The 16351-nt window shown below is 40.6% G+C and overlaps 1 protein-coding gene across 2 annotated transcripts in view; it reads right to left on the reverse strand.

Moving 5' to 3' along the window:
* The window catches only part of WDFY2 (WD repeat and FYVE domain containing 2), an 85208-nt gene that overhangs the window by 12611 nt on the left and 56246 nt on the right, over positions 1-16351 (reverse strand). For both annotated transcript variants that reach the window (XM_027648168.1, XM_027648159.1), the window contains 2 exons: positions 12937-13010; positions 5596-5650 (listed from right to left, as the gene is read on the reverse strand). In XM_027648168.1, coding sequence (XP_027503969.1) covers positions 5596-5650; positions 12937-13010 — 129 coding nt within the window. The remainder of the gene's footprint in view (positions 1-5595; positions 5651-12936; positions 13011-16351) is intronic.

Raw genomic sequence — 16351 nt, forward strand, 5'->3', positions numbered from 1 at the left:
TCTGAGACCCACCAACATGTATTGCACAAAACAGGCTGGTTGTATTGCTTGTATTTGTTTGCGCAAAAGCTGACACAAAAAAAAAAAAAATTAAATATGATTGGAAGCTTAAACACCAGCCCCAAGCCTCCACTTGAAATGCAGAGAAATTCTTCAGAACAGTATTGGAATATTGCTGTCTGCCCTGCACAAATATACAGCACAAATGAGAGCTGCGTTCAAATCCTATGAGAGGAATCAGTTGTAGCAAGGAAGTGGTGGCTTACACAAGCCAACACCTGCCCTAATCCACACTGCTTTTTTAGATGGAGATTCCCTGAGGAGGAAAGTCAAAAGATGCATTGACACAAGTTGCCACAACTGTGATTGGCAGCTAGACCAGTTTACAGTGTCAGACATGAACTTGTGCCCAGGTGCTTTCACCCTTGCCCATAGAAGAGGTCAGATTTTGGCTGTCATTTCCATACACTCTTACATTCCAGATAGAAGGATGGGGACCACCAAGGAGTCACTTGAGCTCTTTCAAATAGATCCTATCTCCTCTCAGCCCTTGTTTTCTTTGGGGGGAAATTCAGTGACCCCATAGGTGGTTCATGCTTGTCTTTACCTTTCTGCTGGTCTCTCCGGAAACATCCACACTAGCTGGTGGACTGGTGCACTGAGAGAGGGTCATGATGATCTGCATGCTGCTACAAGCACCTGATGGGCTTGTAAACATGTCCTAGGAGCTTGTGTGCACCAGCAAGGTCATAGACAAGGTCATGCACTTTCACAGGATGTCCAAAGCTGGCCGAGATCAGACTGTTCAAGGCCTGTCCAGAAATGTTACTGCTAGTGACAGCTTCCCGTGAATTGGTTGTAAGGATAGCTGGCACCACCCAACTCTCTTAAAATTCCTATCTCCTAAAACTTCTAAAAGGCAGGGCTTGTAACTTTTGCTAGAAGTACTGCCTGTGGATGCTGAGGCAGGTTCTTTCTGGTAAGTAAGGAGTAGACATTGAAGAACTTTACTTGCCAAGAGGTGGAAGGGGTGTACACAATAGCTTTGCTTATCCTCTCTCCTCAAAAGGAGATTTCAATTCAGCACTCTGTTGTATGCTTGCACATATTAGCTGGTGCCAACACACATGCTGATGGCAGAAATATCTGAACCAAGTGAAAGAGCATGATGGAGATCATCTCAGTAACAGAGGACAGAGAAGACAAATGTAAATCAAAGTCAAGGCTAAAAAAAAAGTTAAGGCTAAAAGAACTAAAATGTCAGAAGGTTGGAAGTTGACACCAGAGCAAGGAAGAAGTCTGGGCCCTAGGATTAATGTAGGTACAGGGTCTTGAAGCAGTAAACAAAAAAACTGATCCTTCATCCATGGAAGGTTCGATCACCATTTGTGATCAGAAAAAAATGTGGAGCAAACAATTCCAAAGCTGTTCATTTGCAGCAGGATGGAGATGGGGGGATGGAAGCTGAATGTGTTCACAGTACAGGAAAAGCCTCGGCAAGCACCAGGCAAGAGCAGATCTGTGTAAGCCAGCATCAGAAGGAAGCCATTTTTGGAGGAAGATTACGCTGTACAGAAGGTAGAGAAGCAGCAGAGAAGAGAAGGGAGCAGGTACATCTGCAGCTGGAGAGTGGGAGGCAGCAAGGGGGCTGCTCTACTTCTACGAGAAAGCAACAGCAAGCAGTGTGGAAAAAACAGGTTGGAGAAAGGTTGTAAAGTCTGTGCCTAGAGAATAGAAGCTACAACCAGGAGGTGAACGCCGAGATACCAGCATAGGGAAAAGGAGGGTGTGTGCTATGTGTAAAGGCAAAGGTCTGAGAAGTATAGCCAGTGCATGGTCATGCACAGTGCAGGGGCAAGAAGCTGTGCTGAGGGGTAAAAAGCATCACCAAAAGAGAGGTGGAAGTTAACAGCAAGAAAAAAAGCTTAGCATACGCAAGAAAAGCTCACATGAAGAGGCTGTGCATAGAGGAAAGCATAAGTAAGCATGAGTTGGCCTGAAAGCAAGGGGGCAGGGGGACACCCTCAAAATAGGCAGGCTGCACAAAGCATGGGGCAGAAGCAGGTCTACTAACCTGGCTAGACAGAAAAAGTGTGGATCATATAAACAAATCAGTAAAAAGTAAAAAAACACAAGAGCTGTTATCTCATCCAGAGGGGGACTGGAAACATGGCCCCTGGTAAGATGGTGCACTTTCAAGAAGCAGGGTAGAGAAGGTTGTGCAGAGTGGGAAGCTGCAACAGCCATGCAGTTGGACCAGCCTGTGAGGGGCTGGAAGCCAAGGCTGCTAAGGGGAGGGAAAGATTTCTTCAACACCCATAGTTTTGCAGGAATGTGAGTAGCTGCCCAGGGAAAGAGTGGAGGGTGTGAGCAGAGATTCTCCATGCCTTCAGCTGGTGCTGTGGCTGAAGAAGAGAGGATGGCGATAGTTATGAGAGATCAACACAGAATGAAAAGTTTAATTTCCCAGAGCATCCCAAATGGCACTGTTCAAATGCTTGCACTACCCTTTCTTACACAAGAGAAGGAGTCAGTGCCTACAGGAGGCCAATGCTCTGAGAGCCACTAGGTAGTCCTGTCTTAACACTGCATTACATCTCTGATTCCAGTGTTTCCCTTTCAAGAATCAAGATTTCACAACTCCAGATACAGTGCTGCAGCAAAACCTCCACAGAGCACATCCAGCCACATCCGCTGCCGGTGTCAGACTGCCATATGTCACTGGACCTGGTTGCACACCCCTACCAACACCAAAGCAAAGCCTATACACATGCTGTCATTCCCTGTCACTAGCATATCATTTGGCAGGCATATTCATGGCCTTTCAAGACAGGATTGATGTTATTTAATCCCTACAGCAGCCTCAGCTACCTTCTTGTGGGAGATGATCAATAGCCCACCAGTCACTAGGCAAGGTGTTACTTTTAAGAGCATTGTTGAACATTTACAAAGCTAGCACACATAAAACCAGCCAGCATGGCTAAGCTAAAGACCCTTGGTAGGCTAAATAAAATTATTTACTCCCCCTAAAATATTTTTAAATAATATAAAGGTCTTACTTGAAAACCTTTAGTAAAACCAAAACTTTTAAAAAGTAAGGCCTTTAACAAAAGAACCACTAGAAGGCTACCATACCAACAAAACTACCTGTTCCTTTTTAATTATGTTTTCCCTTGCCCCAGGGTTTTACCAAGTTGCTTATGCCAACCCCTACACTTCAGTACAGCCATATGAGGAAGGTGCACTATAGGGATGGGATTGCGGAGTGAAGTCCTCCTGGACCATGTGAGGAAAATCCATCTCTGCTGGATCATAATATGCCTACCCAAAGGACTACAATGCCCTTCCCTGCATATTCTCCCAGAGAGCATGGTGAAAACTGGGCTCTTTCCTCCAGAAGCACCACTGGACTTTGGCCCCAGGGAGGCCTCCAGTAAACCCAGTGTTCTGGATGGAGGCAAATGTAGCAAGAGAAGCATGAAAGTGCCTAATGTTGGGTGGACCAGTGAAACTGCAGGAACTTGTGAGTGACAGTAGCTCACAGAGCATCTCACTTATGCAATGTCTCCCCAGCACCCCAGACCTCCACTATGGGTCCAGCCAAGCCCAGGGACCAGGCAGAGGGGGTTCTATGCTCCTCCACCAACATCTGGTGTGAAGAGCATAGAATCTTTGAATGAGGGTGGCGGGAGGCACTGCGCTGTGAAGCAGCTGGTCAGCCTCAGGTCACTGGTGTCCTGCAAACAGTGGGGAATCTCTTAGTTGTTGGGTTTTTTTGTTTGTTTTCCTACCTTGCACTGTCAGAAACCTGTTCACTTCAATTGTTCAGGTATGTGTGGTGAGAGACTAGAATAGGTTGCCCAGAGAAGTTGTGGATGGCCCATTCCTGGAAGTATTCAAGGCCAGAACCTGGTCTAATGGAATGGACTGCCTATGGCAGAAGGGTTGGACCTAAATGATCTTTACAGTCCCTTCCAACCCAAACCATTCTATGATTCCATGAAAACTTTCCCATGCTGAGACAGACAGTCTAGGCAGGAGGCGACTCTAGCTATGACTGTGGTCAGTTGTGCTGCCTCTCCACTGATGTTAATGGATGCTCATTAGAATCCTTTGCTCTGCAATAGTTGGGGAATGCCATTTGAACTCTTGGGGTTCTCCTCCAGGACAACCCATAGAGGTTCTCCATAGTGCCTTCATACCCAAAGGCCTCCTGCAATGCTCTGCAGCACATCTGGCACACTGCAGCAGAAGGCTTTCAGAACAGTTTTCATTTTCCTTCTTTTCTTTTTCCTTCTTTTTTTTATTTTATGAGGGGTGCTCCCCAGACCTTCAGTGGGCTGTCACAACCAACTGGTTTTTCTGCATGCTGCCAAGATATCCATTCCCCTCTTCCAAAATTTTCAGCATTTTCCCTGAAGAGCTTATCAAGAAAATTTTTCTCATGCATATGTTGTTCTGCATATGCAGAAAAGAAGACTTCAGCTCATCCTCTTCAGTGCAACAACCCTTAAATATGAAAACTAGGTGCATCAAACTTTGGTGACTGCAGAGCAATCACAAATTTGGATGTTAAAGACCTGTACAGTCAGATTGCAGCAATTTTATTTAAGAGTCACATATATATTTTATCATCATTGGATATTTTTCTTCAGTTTTCACAAGCTAAGAAAAAATGCAGGTAATTCCCTCTTAATTTTACAACACACCAGACATTCATGAAACAGCTCAAGTGAAAAACTCACATGTCAGCTGGGCTCTGCACAAATCAAGATTCTCTTCATACCTTAAAACCTAACTGTTACAAAGTGATGCCCAGAGCCTCCATTTAGAGATTGAAATTATCCTCTCAGTCTTTAAAGTTACAAAATGCAAAATATGCATAAGTACCTATTTTAAAATATATGTGAGGAACCTAAAGCCAACATGTCAGAGGCTTCTATACGGAAAGATAACACTTAGCATATAATATGGTATGATACCATGTACTATCATACCATCCCTTAGTCTAACAGCAAAAAAGATATAAGAATAAATAGCCCGCTAGAGGTTTGACAAGGATAAATAGCTAGGTTTCTGAAAACATAACATTAGTGAACACCAGAATCTAATTAGAAAAGATATGGATTAACATTTCTTGACCTTTTACTATGAGAGGCATCCACTGATAATCTTGATATTATTGAAACCAACAGTTAGTGAAATATAACCAGATTAACACCAAAAGCTGCAGTTCTAAGCCCTAAAACACAGGTTTAGTTTCCTACGTTGTTTCAGTAGATACACTGGATTACTAAAGACTGAAAATTAAAACTCCTCTTCCCAAAACATGGTCTGGATTTTGGTCAGTTGGCTGTCTAGAGTGATATTCCAAAGGACAAAATTAAAAGGAAAAACAGAAAACGAAATAACTATTTTAAAAGATTTGTAATCTCAGAACAAAGTACATTATAGACCTATTGATAAAACGACCACTCACATTAGTGAGTTAAAAAAAATAAAATCACTGTTAAGGAGACTTCTTTCCATTCACACTCGTTAAGAGAATATTAACAAAAATTAACAACAATATAAACCAATTAACATGGTTCTTACCCTGGTAACTTTTCACTAGTGTCATCTTGTTGTAATCTTCAGATAAAATAAATTCCTGAAGGAGTGGAAAGAAAAAAAGAAACAGTGCTTAGAGATGTAAAATGTTTGAGACTGTTTTCATTTTAATTCTTTACTTAGGTAAGCTCTCCCTTCTTCACAACCACCGCCCTGTTTATACTTCTGTTAATTTTGAGTACCTCCATCTAAAAATCTACATTATGTTTCTTTTTAAAGTTGCCTAAGAAAAAACATCATGAGTTCTGCTGAACAGAATGGTGGAGATAAAAGAAATGGTATTAAAAAGAAGTCAAAATGCTGACAGAGATGACTGCTTATGAGCCGAGGTGCCACAAAATGAAGGACATGAGATCTGGCAAACAAACAGTTATTGTTCAGGACAGCCTGGGCAGAAATCTGTGTGTGTGCACAGCTACGTGTGCACGCATGTGCATTTCTGTATACACATGTATCCATGTTTGTGCATACACTACATTCCACCCCGAACACTCAGGAAATGCTATATTAATATGTAAGAGACCCTTGAAGTTGCTCAGTCCAGACTAGGTACCAATAAACCATTATGGGAATGGAACATATTTCAGGTTTCTGTTAAAAAGCCTGTCGGTGCTTCAGACAAATAGAACCCAGGCTTCTTCCCGCCTTGATTTCATTACACTGTTAGTTAATATTTATTCTGGCACCTCAGAAGCAGACTTTTTTCTTTGCTACTGCTTTGTTGAAGCTAACAAGCAGCTGTGTGTGGGGTGGAGAGTGGCTTAGCACAGGCTGTGACTGCCTGCGGAGAGAGGAATGGTGTGAGTCCAGCCAGGCTCGTCCCTGTGGCCAGGGAATAGCACAGTTATGGGGACAGGCTCTTTGGTCCTGCTGCCTTGGTGCTGCTATTTAATTGCCAATATGTCTTTTGCACAGGGAAGCGATGAAAACAGCAGCTATGAGTTTGCACGGTGGCCTCGGCTCCTGAATAAACCCCATGTGGTTAAACTGACTGAGCACCTGGGTGCTCCTGCTGATTGTTTTGAAAAGGAGAGTTGCACAAAATTGGGGAAACAGAATGACCACAACAAAACTCCTGCAACATCTCTCTGGAGGAAACACCCAAGCAAAGGGTAGGCTCTGTGGCACCACCGCAGAAATTAGCTTTCAGATTGCTGTCAAGGATCTACATGCATGTGAGAAGTAAATAAGGTGGTTTTATTACAAGCAAGAATTTCCATGGTTACCTCATGTTGAGATACCTGGAGGTCATTTTTATTTAGGGAGATTGAGGAGCCATTTTATGGTCAGGAGCTGGTGAGTTGCATGTTGTTGTGGTCACTGTTACTTACTGCTGCTTAGTGCTTTACTTACTGTTCTTGCTGTTCTGATCACTGTTAGGCAAATCGGAAGGAAGGTAAAGGCAATAAGACCAATATGGTCTTGCTGCCAAGGGACCATGCGGCCGGGGGCAGGAAAACAACCTGACAGGTGGACGGGAACAACTAATGAACTGTACCAAAAGGCAAAGATTATCTTTTAAGGAAGAAAAGAGCGAGGCCTGGTGTGGGAAGTGTGAGGGAGTGGTTAGGTAAATCAAGAGACCTTAAAAAGGCTTGTCCCCTCCCAGTCAGGTGTGCTCGGACCTGGTCACGAGGTCGAGACACCCAGTGCGCTGAAATTAAACTTCTTTGTTTCATGTTATTTGGCCGTCTTTGAAAGTTAAATTAGAGATATTTCTCACAATGCATATATCACATACTTAGAAAAACACAAAGAAAAAAAAGGAGTGTAAAAAGACATCATATTAATAATTTATAGCAAACTACACAGAAACTCCCTAAGCTAATCTATCTAGAGGACAGAAGAAGTAAAACTTAACTCATTTAACCTGAAATAGGGTGAAAAAATGAAATAAACATTACAAACACAAGATAAGCTACATTTAAAAACATACAGTTGTGAAATGTTTATGTGCACATGCCAAAAGTACTGTGCAACAGTAGAGAAGACTGGACTTCAGGACCCTATAGACTACACTGAAGGCAAACCAAATGTTTAATGCAAAAAAGCATAAGCCATTCAAACCACCAAGAAGCCAGTATTTACCCCCAGTTTGCAAACCAGAATTAAAAAAAAAAAAGTTCGGTGTATTTTCTGTAGGGTCACTGCAGGTAATCTGCACAGCTTTCGAGCACCAGAACTACCCTAATACATCACTTCTACTGCTTGGCATCAAGGTGGAGAGGTTATAATACTTATCTGTGGAACATCTACAGATTCCAGATCTAGGAAAACAACTGTGAGTGATTTGAGGCAGCTATGTATTCTGCTCTCTCTAGGTTTCTGTTCAAAAAATTGTCATAAATATATTCCCTTGAATTGCTTCACTTCATCTTCCTTTCCTTAATCTGCTCCACCTCCCATTAACTTTCCCCTGGCAGTTGAGGACTACAGTGGGGAGTGTTATTTAAACAGCAGTAACAAATCAATTAAGTCAGCTGGATTTCTATACAGGGTCACCTTAACTCTACAAACCACAGAAAGTCAAAAATCTGCTACACTTCTCCAGCTACCTACTGGGGAAAGTGTTTATAAACTACTATCTCAAGAATACTAACCCACACACAAAGTGCTTTGCTACAAAGCCTATCTGAAGCAGAACCCTTTGCTATTAATGCTAACTTTGTGCTATTGTTACCTAAAGAGAAATGGCTTTAATTGCTGCAACACATGGTGGGAAAATATATCTGCCTTTCCCACCAATGTGGATGTCCCTGACTTTGACTGTGGTGGCACACAGATGCTGTGACTTAAGGTGGGATGTAGAGCATGGTTTGCATTCTCACTTTTCTTTGCATTTTTTCTTTTAATAAATTTGGTGTGGCCATTTTATTCTGTGATCCAAAAAATCCCACAGTTTCAGTAGGCTTTTGAATCTCTCCATTATAATACAGTGAATCCAACACAAGTGCAGTTCGTAAGGTTTATCCAAGTACTGCTTAGCACTGTATGCTTTAATACAAACCACAGCTATGTACTATTAGTACACTGCTGCATCCAAAACATAAACAAATGCAGTACAAGATATACACAGTTTCAATTAACCTGAAAACTGGATATAATTTCTTCTTTTTCTTTTTTTTCCCGTTGAAGACTTCTTGCTTATCATTTTCTTCTTTGAAAGCATATGATAATTTGTGATGCATTTTCTTATTTTCATTCTTCTAATCTTTCTGTAGGTCTTTTACACCCTGCTCCCCTGTGCACTCTCATGTGTTCTTCCATAGCACTTATTGCCCTCTCCCTCTTGAGGCCAAGTATTAATTGCGTCACTAGACACTCACTTTAGCACAGGGCACCTTGCTCAAGAAATTCATGCCCTGTTGCACATACATTATATCATCTGCACGACAAAAACACTGATTACATCTCTTTAACATTGTACCAGCAGAAACTGGTTTTTTTAATCATTGCGTACATAGGTGTTTTGCTCCTCTCAGAGCTGCTGACGCTCACTTCTCATTAGGCAGGTTTTTGGCTCTTCTTAATGAGCCACAGAAGCCGGGGTCACCCACGTAGCTCAGTCAGTGCTTATCAGCAGAACAGAGAAAGATTTCTGAGGCCCCTTTTGTACAGGAGGGGCTGGGATATATCAGAGCACTCAGGATGGTAAAACCAAACACCCTCATTGCAGGGATTAAAAATAACTTTTCTGACAAGATCACTCTTTGCCCTTCAAAGGTAGTTGTGGAGCTACTTTAATACTTTTTTTTTACCATACTTTAAATGTTAGTGCTCAGTCTTGCCTGTTTCAGGTAAACTTATTATTACAACAGTGACTTAGTACCATGAAAGCCTTCACAAAGCAGTCTCAAAAACACTGTCAAAATCTAGTCGTCCACTGATGTAAAAAGACTCTCAAATATTGCTTCATGTAGCACACCTTCCTCACACTAAAACACATACTCCCCCCCAAACTTCCCTTGACCATAAGACCTCTTTAAATCCTCACCCTGGAAATAGTATCAGCATCTAGTTTCAAATTATTCAGAATCCTTGACCGTGGGATCTAAGGAAGACTCATACCTTTCCAGAGCTTCAGGTGGATGCCAACTGATGTATCCCAAAACAGAGAACTCTGCTTAAGCAACTGAATCCATTTCTGAGAGTTATGGGAGAGGACAGAAAACATCATGTTGTTTTCTTGGGGGAAAAATACTAAACTTCCCATAGTGGCAGAGGGGAAAGGTGTAGATCAGCAGGTAGAGCCCAACTCAGTCCCTGGTATTCAAAGTGCTGTTTATGGCCTAACCTGTAGACAGCTACAAGATCAGATGGGGTGGAAGATGAATTTATCTTACTAAGTGTCATACCCAAGGAAGAATTCTGAAGAGGTTTTTCTGGTGCCTTGCTGTCCCTGTGACTCTGATCAAAGTAACAGTTTCATACAGATACAAACACGGTCAGCAAAAAGACCAATTTAATTCAGCTTCAGCTACCTAAAAAAATCCTCATTTCAATCTCCCCAGAAATGAGAAGAAAAAGTTATGCCATTTTATAACACTTTCTAGGGCAAGCAACATGGGTGTATCCAAAGACAATTCACCTTTCCTCCAGTGGCTGCAGAACCTAATGATTAACTTTATCTAGGAAATTAGCTTTCAGATAGATGAAATGATGTGAGGAGTCGCATCTTGGCAGTGGAAGTCTCCTGTCTATTGAAAGTAAAAGACCTTTCCTATGTTTCTTCTTGTTGTGGTATCTTGAGAGTCCTATGTCCATTACAGCATGTTTTCCTCCACTTCAGAGCAGGGAATTGATGTTCATGATAAAATCTTTTAACTTCCAAAAGCATTCCCTATGACATAATTTCTTCTCAAAAAAAGGTTTGCGAAGTGTAAAAAAAAAAATCACAGAAACTTTTTTTTTACATTAGGTTCCACCACTCTTTAAGTAAGAAGACAATCTTTCATGCGAGAGAATGGTGTGTTGTGCCGCAAAAATGTCTGTGCAGCCTTCATGTCGAGAAGTTACAAAAGATTAAAAACAATCTCTGTAGAAGCAAAAACTGTCACCCTGTTTCATAAAGAAAGGTGGCTATACAAGCTCACCTCATGGTGGCTTTGCTGGAACTTCTTTCTGTGATAATAGCATTGCTGGCTGTCCTTCTCAAAATGCACTATATGCATTTCTGAGGTGCCAGGCTCATAACCAAAATCCATACAGTTTACAAAAATTTCACAGAATAAAAAATGCAGTTCCACTTTCTTATCTCTATTCACATCTGAAAGTACTTCCTTGGACTTCAAAAAAAATTCATTTGAGATTATGTGGCACTCTAATGAGTGCCACAGTCCTTGCCAGGAATCCTTTCTTCCTACCCAAAGTGAAGATGCAGAATTATTTTCAGCTTTTATTTTTTTTTTTTTTTTGGCCCTGCACCCAGCATACACAAGAGTGCTGGGTATTACAGAAGTGCTAACATGGAGCAGCTGACCAATTCCCAAATATTTTAAGCTGCTCCAGTAAATTGCCTGTACTTTCCCTTTGGGGGCCACACAATTAAAAGCAAGGATACTAAGGTCACCTTGTTGCTGTGAGTTCTGTTCTTTTGTGACCAATGTGCCCTGATGGTATATTCCTGGACTAAACTAATCATCACAGCTGTGTCCAGGAAAGAAAACTTGTCCTTTCCTCCAGAGGGTGGTTGTAACCATTTCCAAGTACCCAAGGATTTTCTCTACACCCTGAGACTTGAAAATGAGGCTCCTCTTGCTCCTCATCCATTCTCAGCTCCACCACTTCTTGTAGCACATTACAGTTGTGGTTTCTCTTACAAGCCTTAGGTTTGCTACAGAGGGAAACATTTCATCGCTTGTGGAAGTTTGAGGAGTGCATTTTCTGCACAGTCCCCGGCCACACAACTGCCTGCAGCTACAGGGGACTAAATCAATCGACACAGATAAGCCCTTCCCCCTTCCTAGGTGCTTGTATCCAGAGAACTGGGAAAAGAAAAGCCCAGCTTAGCAACAAATAGAATCTGCTTTAGACAGGGCAATATATACCTGTAAGTACCTGAAGTCACGTGTTGGTTTATCACCTGCATATCTCATTTACCTTCTTTAGCTTTGGAATGGAAAATATTTGATCCCATTCAGACTGAAGGATCCTCTGACTCTTCAAGGCAAAACGCCCCCAAGACAAAGGACACATCTCCCATCATGCCAGAGTATTTAAATACCTTATTTACAGTTGCCTTCAGATTCCTCAAAGGCCTGGTGAAAACAAAAGTGCCTCATAGGACTGGCAAATTACAGCTATTTCAGGGAGTGGGAAGAAGAGAATTTCAGAGGTGCAGGGAATTCTCTGGCAGCTGTTCCATCTCTTAGATACAAAAGGAGAAATTTCCCACAGGCACACAAAAAAACCTCTGCTACTAGCCATTAATAGCTTTATAGGTCAAAACCTTTATTTCTTTGATAGAGCTTACAGGCAACAGCTAAAAGGGTCACACACCCATTCCCAAATGCCGTACTGGCTTTAGTGCAGACATCTGCCCTTATGTCAACCTGAAAACACTCATTCAGTTAAGAAGCCCGTAAGGCAGAGACAACAGCAGTAAAAATTTGAAATGATGGTAAAATGACCTTAAACTGGAAGAGGAATCTATTGACGAAGCATAGGTGAAAAATACCTCTGACCCATAACTCTTTCACAAAGTGATATAGCTTTTTACTCATCATCCCACAAGAAAAATCCAATTAATAAGGTCAAGTGCTACCCTCTGTCACAGACCTAACAGACACATTCTTCTTTTAATACTCTGCTTCTTTCCACACATATATATCTCAGATGTTAATGAACCAAATCTCTCAGCAACAGCACTACCAGTTAGGAGCAACTCCTCCCAAGGGACAGGAAAACAAAATCTGAACTCTGAAGTTTGGAAAAGCAGCTAGATATGGAGCAGAAATTAATCTTCTGCCTCTCAGAAAATGATTTTCCCCCCTCTTAATTGCTGCTTTCAGAAAACTTTGGTATGGTGTGATTAACAAGGCACTTAAATTTAATAAAATAACAGCTGTTTTGTGTTATTTTTTAAGAGATATGTAAATTAGAACAATTTGTTGAGTTGCCTAATAAATATTGTGAAGCCTACTCAATATCCTTGTGGCAGTAGGAATAAAATTTTTAATAATTGCCATTTTCTACATTACAGATTCAGTTCTACTAGCAGTAAAAAGTCTGTTTCCCAAACACTAGCAAAAATATCCTCATCACAACATCACACACATACTTCTCAAAAGGGAAGCATTTCAACTAGAAATCTTTGGATGTACTTACTGAGATTGTACCATTGTCTAGACCTATGGACAGCCTTCTGGTTTCCGGGTTAAAAGACATGCATGAACATGGAGCTGAAAAAAATGAACATGTTGATGAAGTTAACAAAACTGTGATTCTCATTTTCTTGAAGTTCTGGAAAGCCTTAAACTAGCTAACATGCTTTATAATCCTGTTCAGCATTTTGCCCCTTGCAATAGACAAGCATTAAAATAAATGTGTTCTTGCAATTCATTCAACCCTATCCTATTAGGACACGGAACAATAGCTATTTCTTGCTCCAGTTCCTTTATTTTTCCTTACTAGTTATCTAAAACCAGGCATTTCATACAAGAGCAGTGGTGGTGTTTTGATACAAGCACCTGACATTGCGAGATAAATCTGAGAGATTAATTAGCTGAATAATTTAGTTTTTTATATTTGCGTGAACTTTACTGACAATAAAACAAAACACTGTATTAGTAAGAGGCCTGCATCCTACAGCTGCTGTAAGAAAGTTCTCCTGTAGGAGTCAACATATCACCTGATACTAAGTGATAAGTCCAACTGTCCCCTAGTGCAGTTGCATCACAGACAGCACTATGACAGTATCACATACTGTGGCCAAAATAAGTTTGTTTCTTAAACTACCCATTACTGGATTACATTGATGTTACTCAAATAAACATCATGATATACTCCTAAATTGCACACAAGTCAATCACAGTATGCTCCTTCAAGGATTGGCAGGGTTTGCATCAAGATTAAAACCAGAATTTTCTTGCAAGAATTCAAGAGTTATGCTTGGTTTAAAGTTGCATTCAGAAAGCAGGAATTGCTTTTACTGCTCAACACAGCAGCATGAAGCTAGGAGTCCTCCTGTCCCAACAGAAACCTTTGGGAATTATTTTTCAGGAGCTATTGCCAACTGCAGGTAGGAACAGGCATTCTTGCTCCTTTGGTAATGGTAAGAGTGTTTTTAAAACCATATTTTTGTGATAAAGTACAATCAGATGCACTTTTAGTTCTGCTTTTCCCCCTCTCTTGGTTTCTACTCTCCCTTGAGATTACTTGTGTGGTTTTGTTATTAACAAGCTTGGAGTCCTCTCTTTTAGTATTGTAATCTAGTAGATTCTCAATTTGTGTGATGTCACACTTGGGACTAAATAGTCCATATCTTAGCAAATCTTCCTTGATAGTTTAGTTGGCAGCAAAGCTATATGAAGAACAGGAGAGTCAATGTCGACTGTTTAATAAAACTGTTTCTACCTTCAGTATTGAATCCCCCTTGAAACATTTCCTGAAGGAGAACTAACCGTAAGCAGAAAGCCTACCAGATCCACATCCAGGCAGGCACTTTGGCTTATATCTTTCCTGGAAGGGTTGACAATTAAATCAAAGAAAAGGCTTCAGTTCAAGGAAACTGACATAAAGAAAACAGGAAAATTAAATCAGGCCTAGTGACAGTGACAAAATTTCTCCTTCCTGTACCTCTCCCTCAGGAAAGGCAAACTTTAATCATCCCTTCAGATGGTGATGCATCACTATTAAATTGAGGCTTCTAGGGTTGTAGCAGAACAAGACAGTTGTAGAAAAAATGAACAGGAAAAAAAGCAATTCTAAGCAGAATAAACATCAAGTAATTTTAAAGGACTTAAATCCAGAACAGACATATTCTACATATCAGCTTTTAATGCTTGACACTGTGCATACATTGAAAGAGATACTAGTAAGTCTGAAGGCAACTAATAACTCACAGATAAAAAGTCTCAGGTAAATTACCTATTTGAAGTGCGCTTTTCCAAACACTTCAGATGCAAAGGGTTCAAGCAATTGCTTGACACAAATTGATTACAAAAGAAGTAACTTCTTAATTCCAGACCTGCGTGTATACTACTACAGTCATAGTAGTATAAAGATGCTTATTTTGGTATAATCATTTTCATAAGGGAATCCTTCAGTAACATGTACTCTTACAAAAATCATTATGTCATCACTAAAATTATGTCCACGCTAGCTACACTAATGTTGTTAAAGTGATGCCAATTGTAACAAGACTGAAGCATGTTATATATTAGCAAAAATAAGATGACATTCAGATACTTAAGTACTTAGGCTCATTAAAAAGAGGGAAAGAAAAGAAGAAAAAAAGAAGAAAAAAAAAGAAAAATAAAACAAAAATTTGAAACCTTAAGCTTCTGAGATATTTAGGATCCTTTTAAAATAATAGCCAGGAAAAATAACAGCACTCTGAAGGCTCTACTTGAGTACCTAGCTATGATTTGGATTTCAAACTGACAAAAGGTTGATCTGAACTATTATAGAGGACAAACAGGATATTTCTGATGCAGAACTCTGGCTGTAGTCTTGTCTTAAATATAGGGCAAATACACACTGATTTTTGCCCTTGAAAGGTGAATTTTGGAGGAAAAACCCTATTACATACTTCATATGCTCAACAGTGTGACCTCTATTAGAGGCTGACAGAAGTAAAAGAGAAATACAAAATTTGTAGCAGTTTCAGGGTCTTTAGGCAACTTTCAAGTGCCTATATATGACACAGTTTAAGACCAAAGGAGTATGTTTTGCCTTGCAGTTTTTTTAGCCTCCTGTTTAAAGCAAAGCGTTAGCTATGAAAATTATCGTAAGACAGGCAGTGTATTATCTGCCTCAAAGACTTGATACTCCATTGTTCCTCACTACAATATATCCTTTACTCCATTCCACATCTGCAAGAGGTTTTTTGGTTCTTTTTGGGTGTTTTAGAGTTTTTTTTATTGGCAAAGTTTACTTGACTCTTGACTACAATTCCCTTGCCTTTCATGAATTTGTGTCTGCAGAGTTGTTTTTTTTTCCTCCTGTACAGACAATGCTCAAGTCACAAATCGAACCACGAGCAACCAAGAGTACACATCTATCCATGAGGAGGGTTAACATGCTTATCAGAGATCTGTTGTTAATGAGCTGTTGGGACAACAGTGGTGTGAAAGAGGTGTGTCAGTGAGGTTTCCAGCTTACCCAGGTTACCATACTAACAGTATAAGTGTGAATGACACCCAGAGCTCTCTTCTTTCTCATGGGCTAGAGATGATCAAAAATGTGGCCACTGTGCTGTACAGAATTTTCTGACTATAGAAGCACTCATAAAAAGGGCATAAAACTTTGCAATTGGGGAAATCCCACCTCTAAAGAGCAGCAAGTGTCCCTACTCAGAAGAGATCTATGATCTTGATATTTTTTTTCCAGATATTTAATGGTTTTCACATTCAGAAAGCACTGATGACCTTATTTGGGTGCAGAACCAAAGCACATAGCTGACTCAGCCCAACTCCTCATCCTCCTCATGTCCCAGAGGATCTAGGGCACAGACTCAGTTATTAAGGCTACCTGATATCAAAACATAAAATAGTTTAGGTCATGCACCACCATAGTCAAA

The sequence above is a fragment of the Corapipo altera genome, unplaced genomic scaffold, assembly GCF_003945725.1.
Source record: "Corapipo altera isolate COAL_440 unplaced genomic scaffold, ASM394572v1 0, whole genome shotgun sequence".
NCBI lineage: Eukaryota > Metazoa > Chordata > Aves > Passeriformes > Pipridae > Corapipo > Corapipo altera.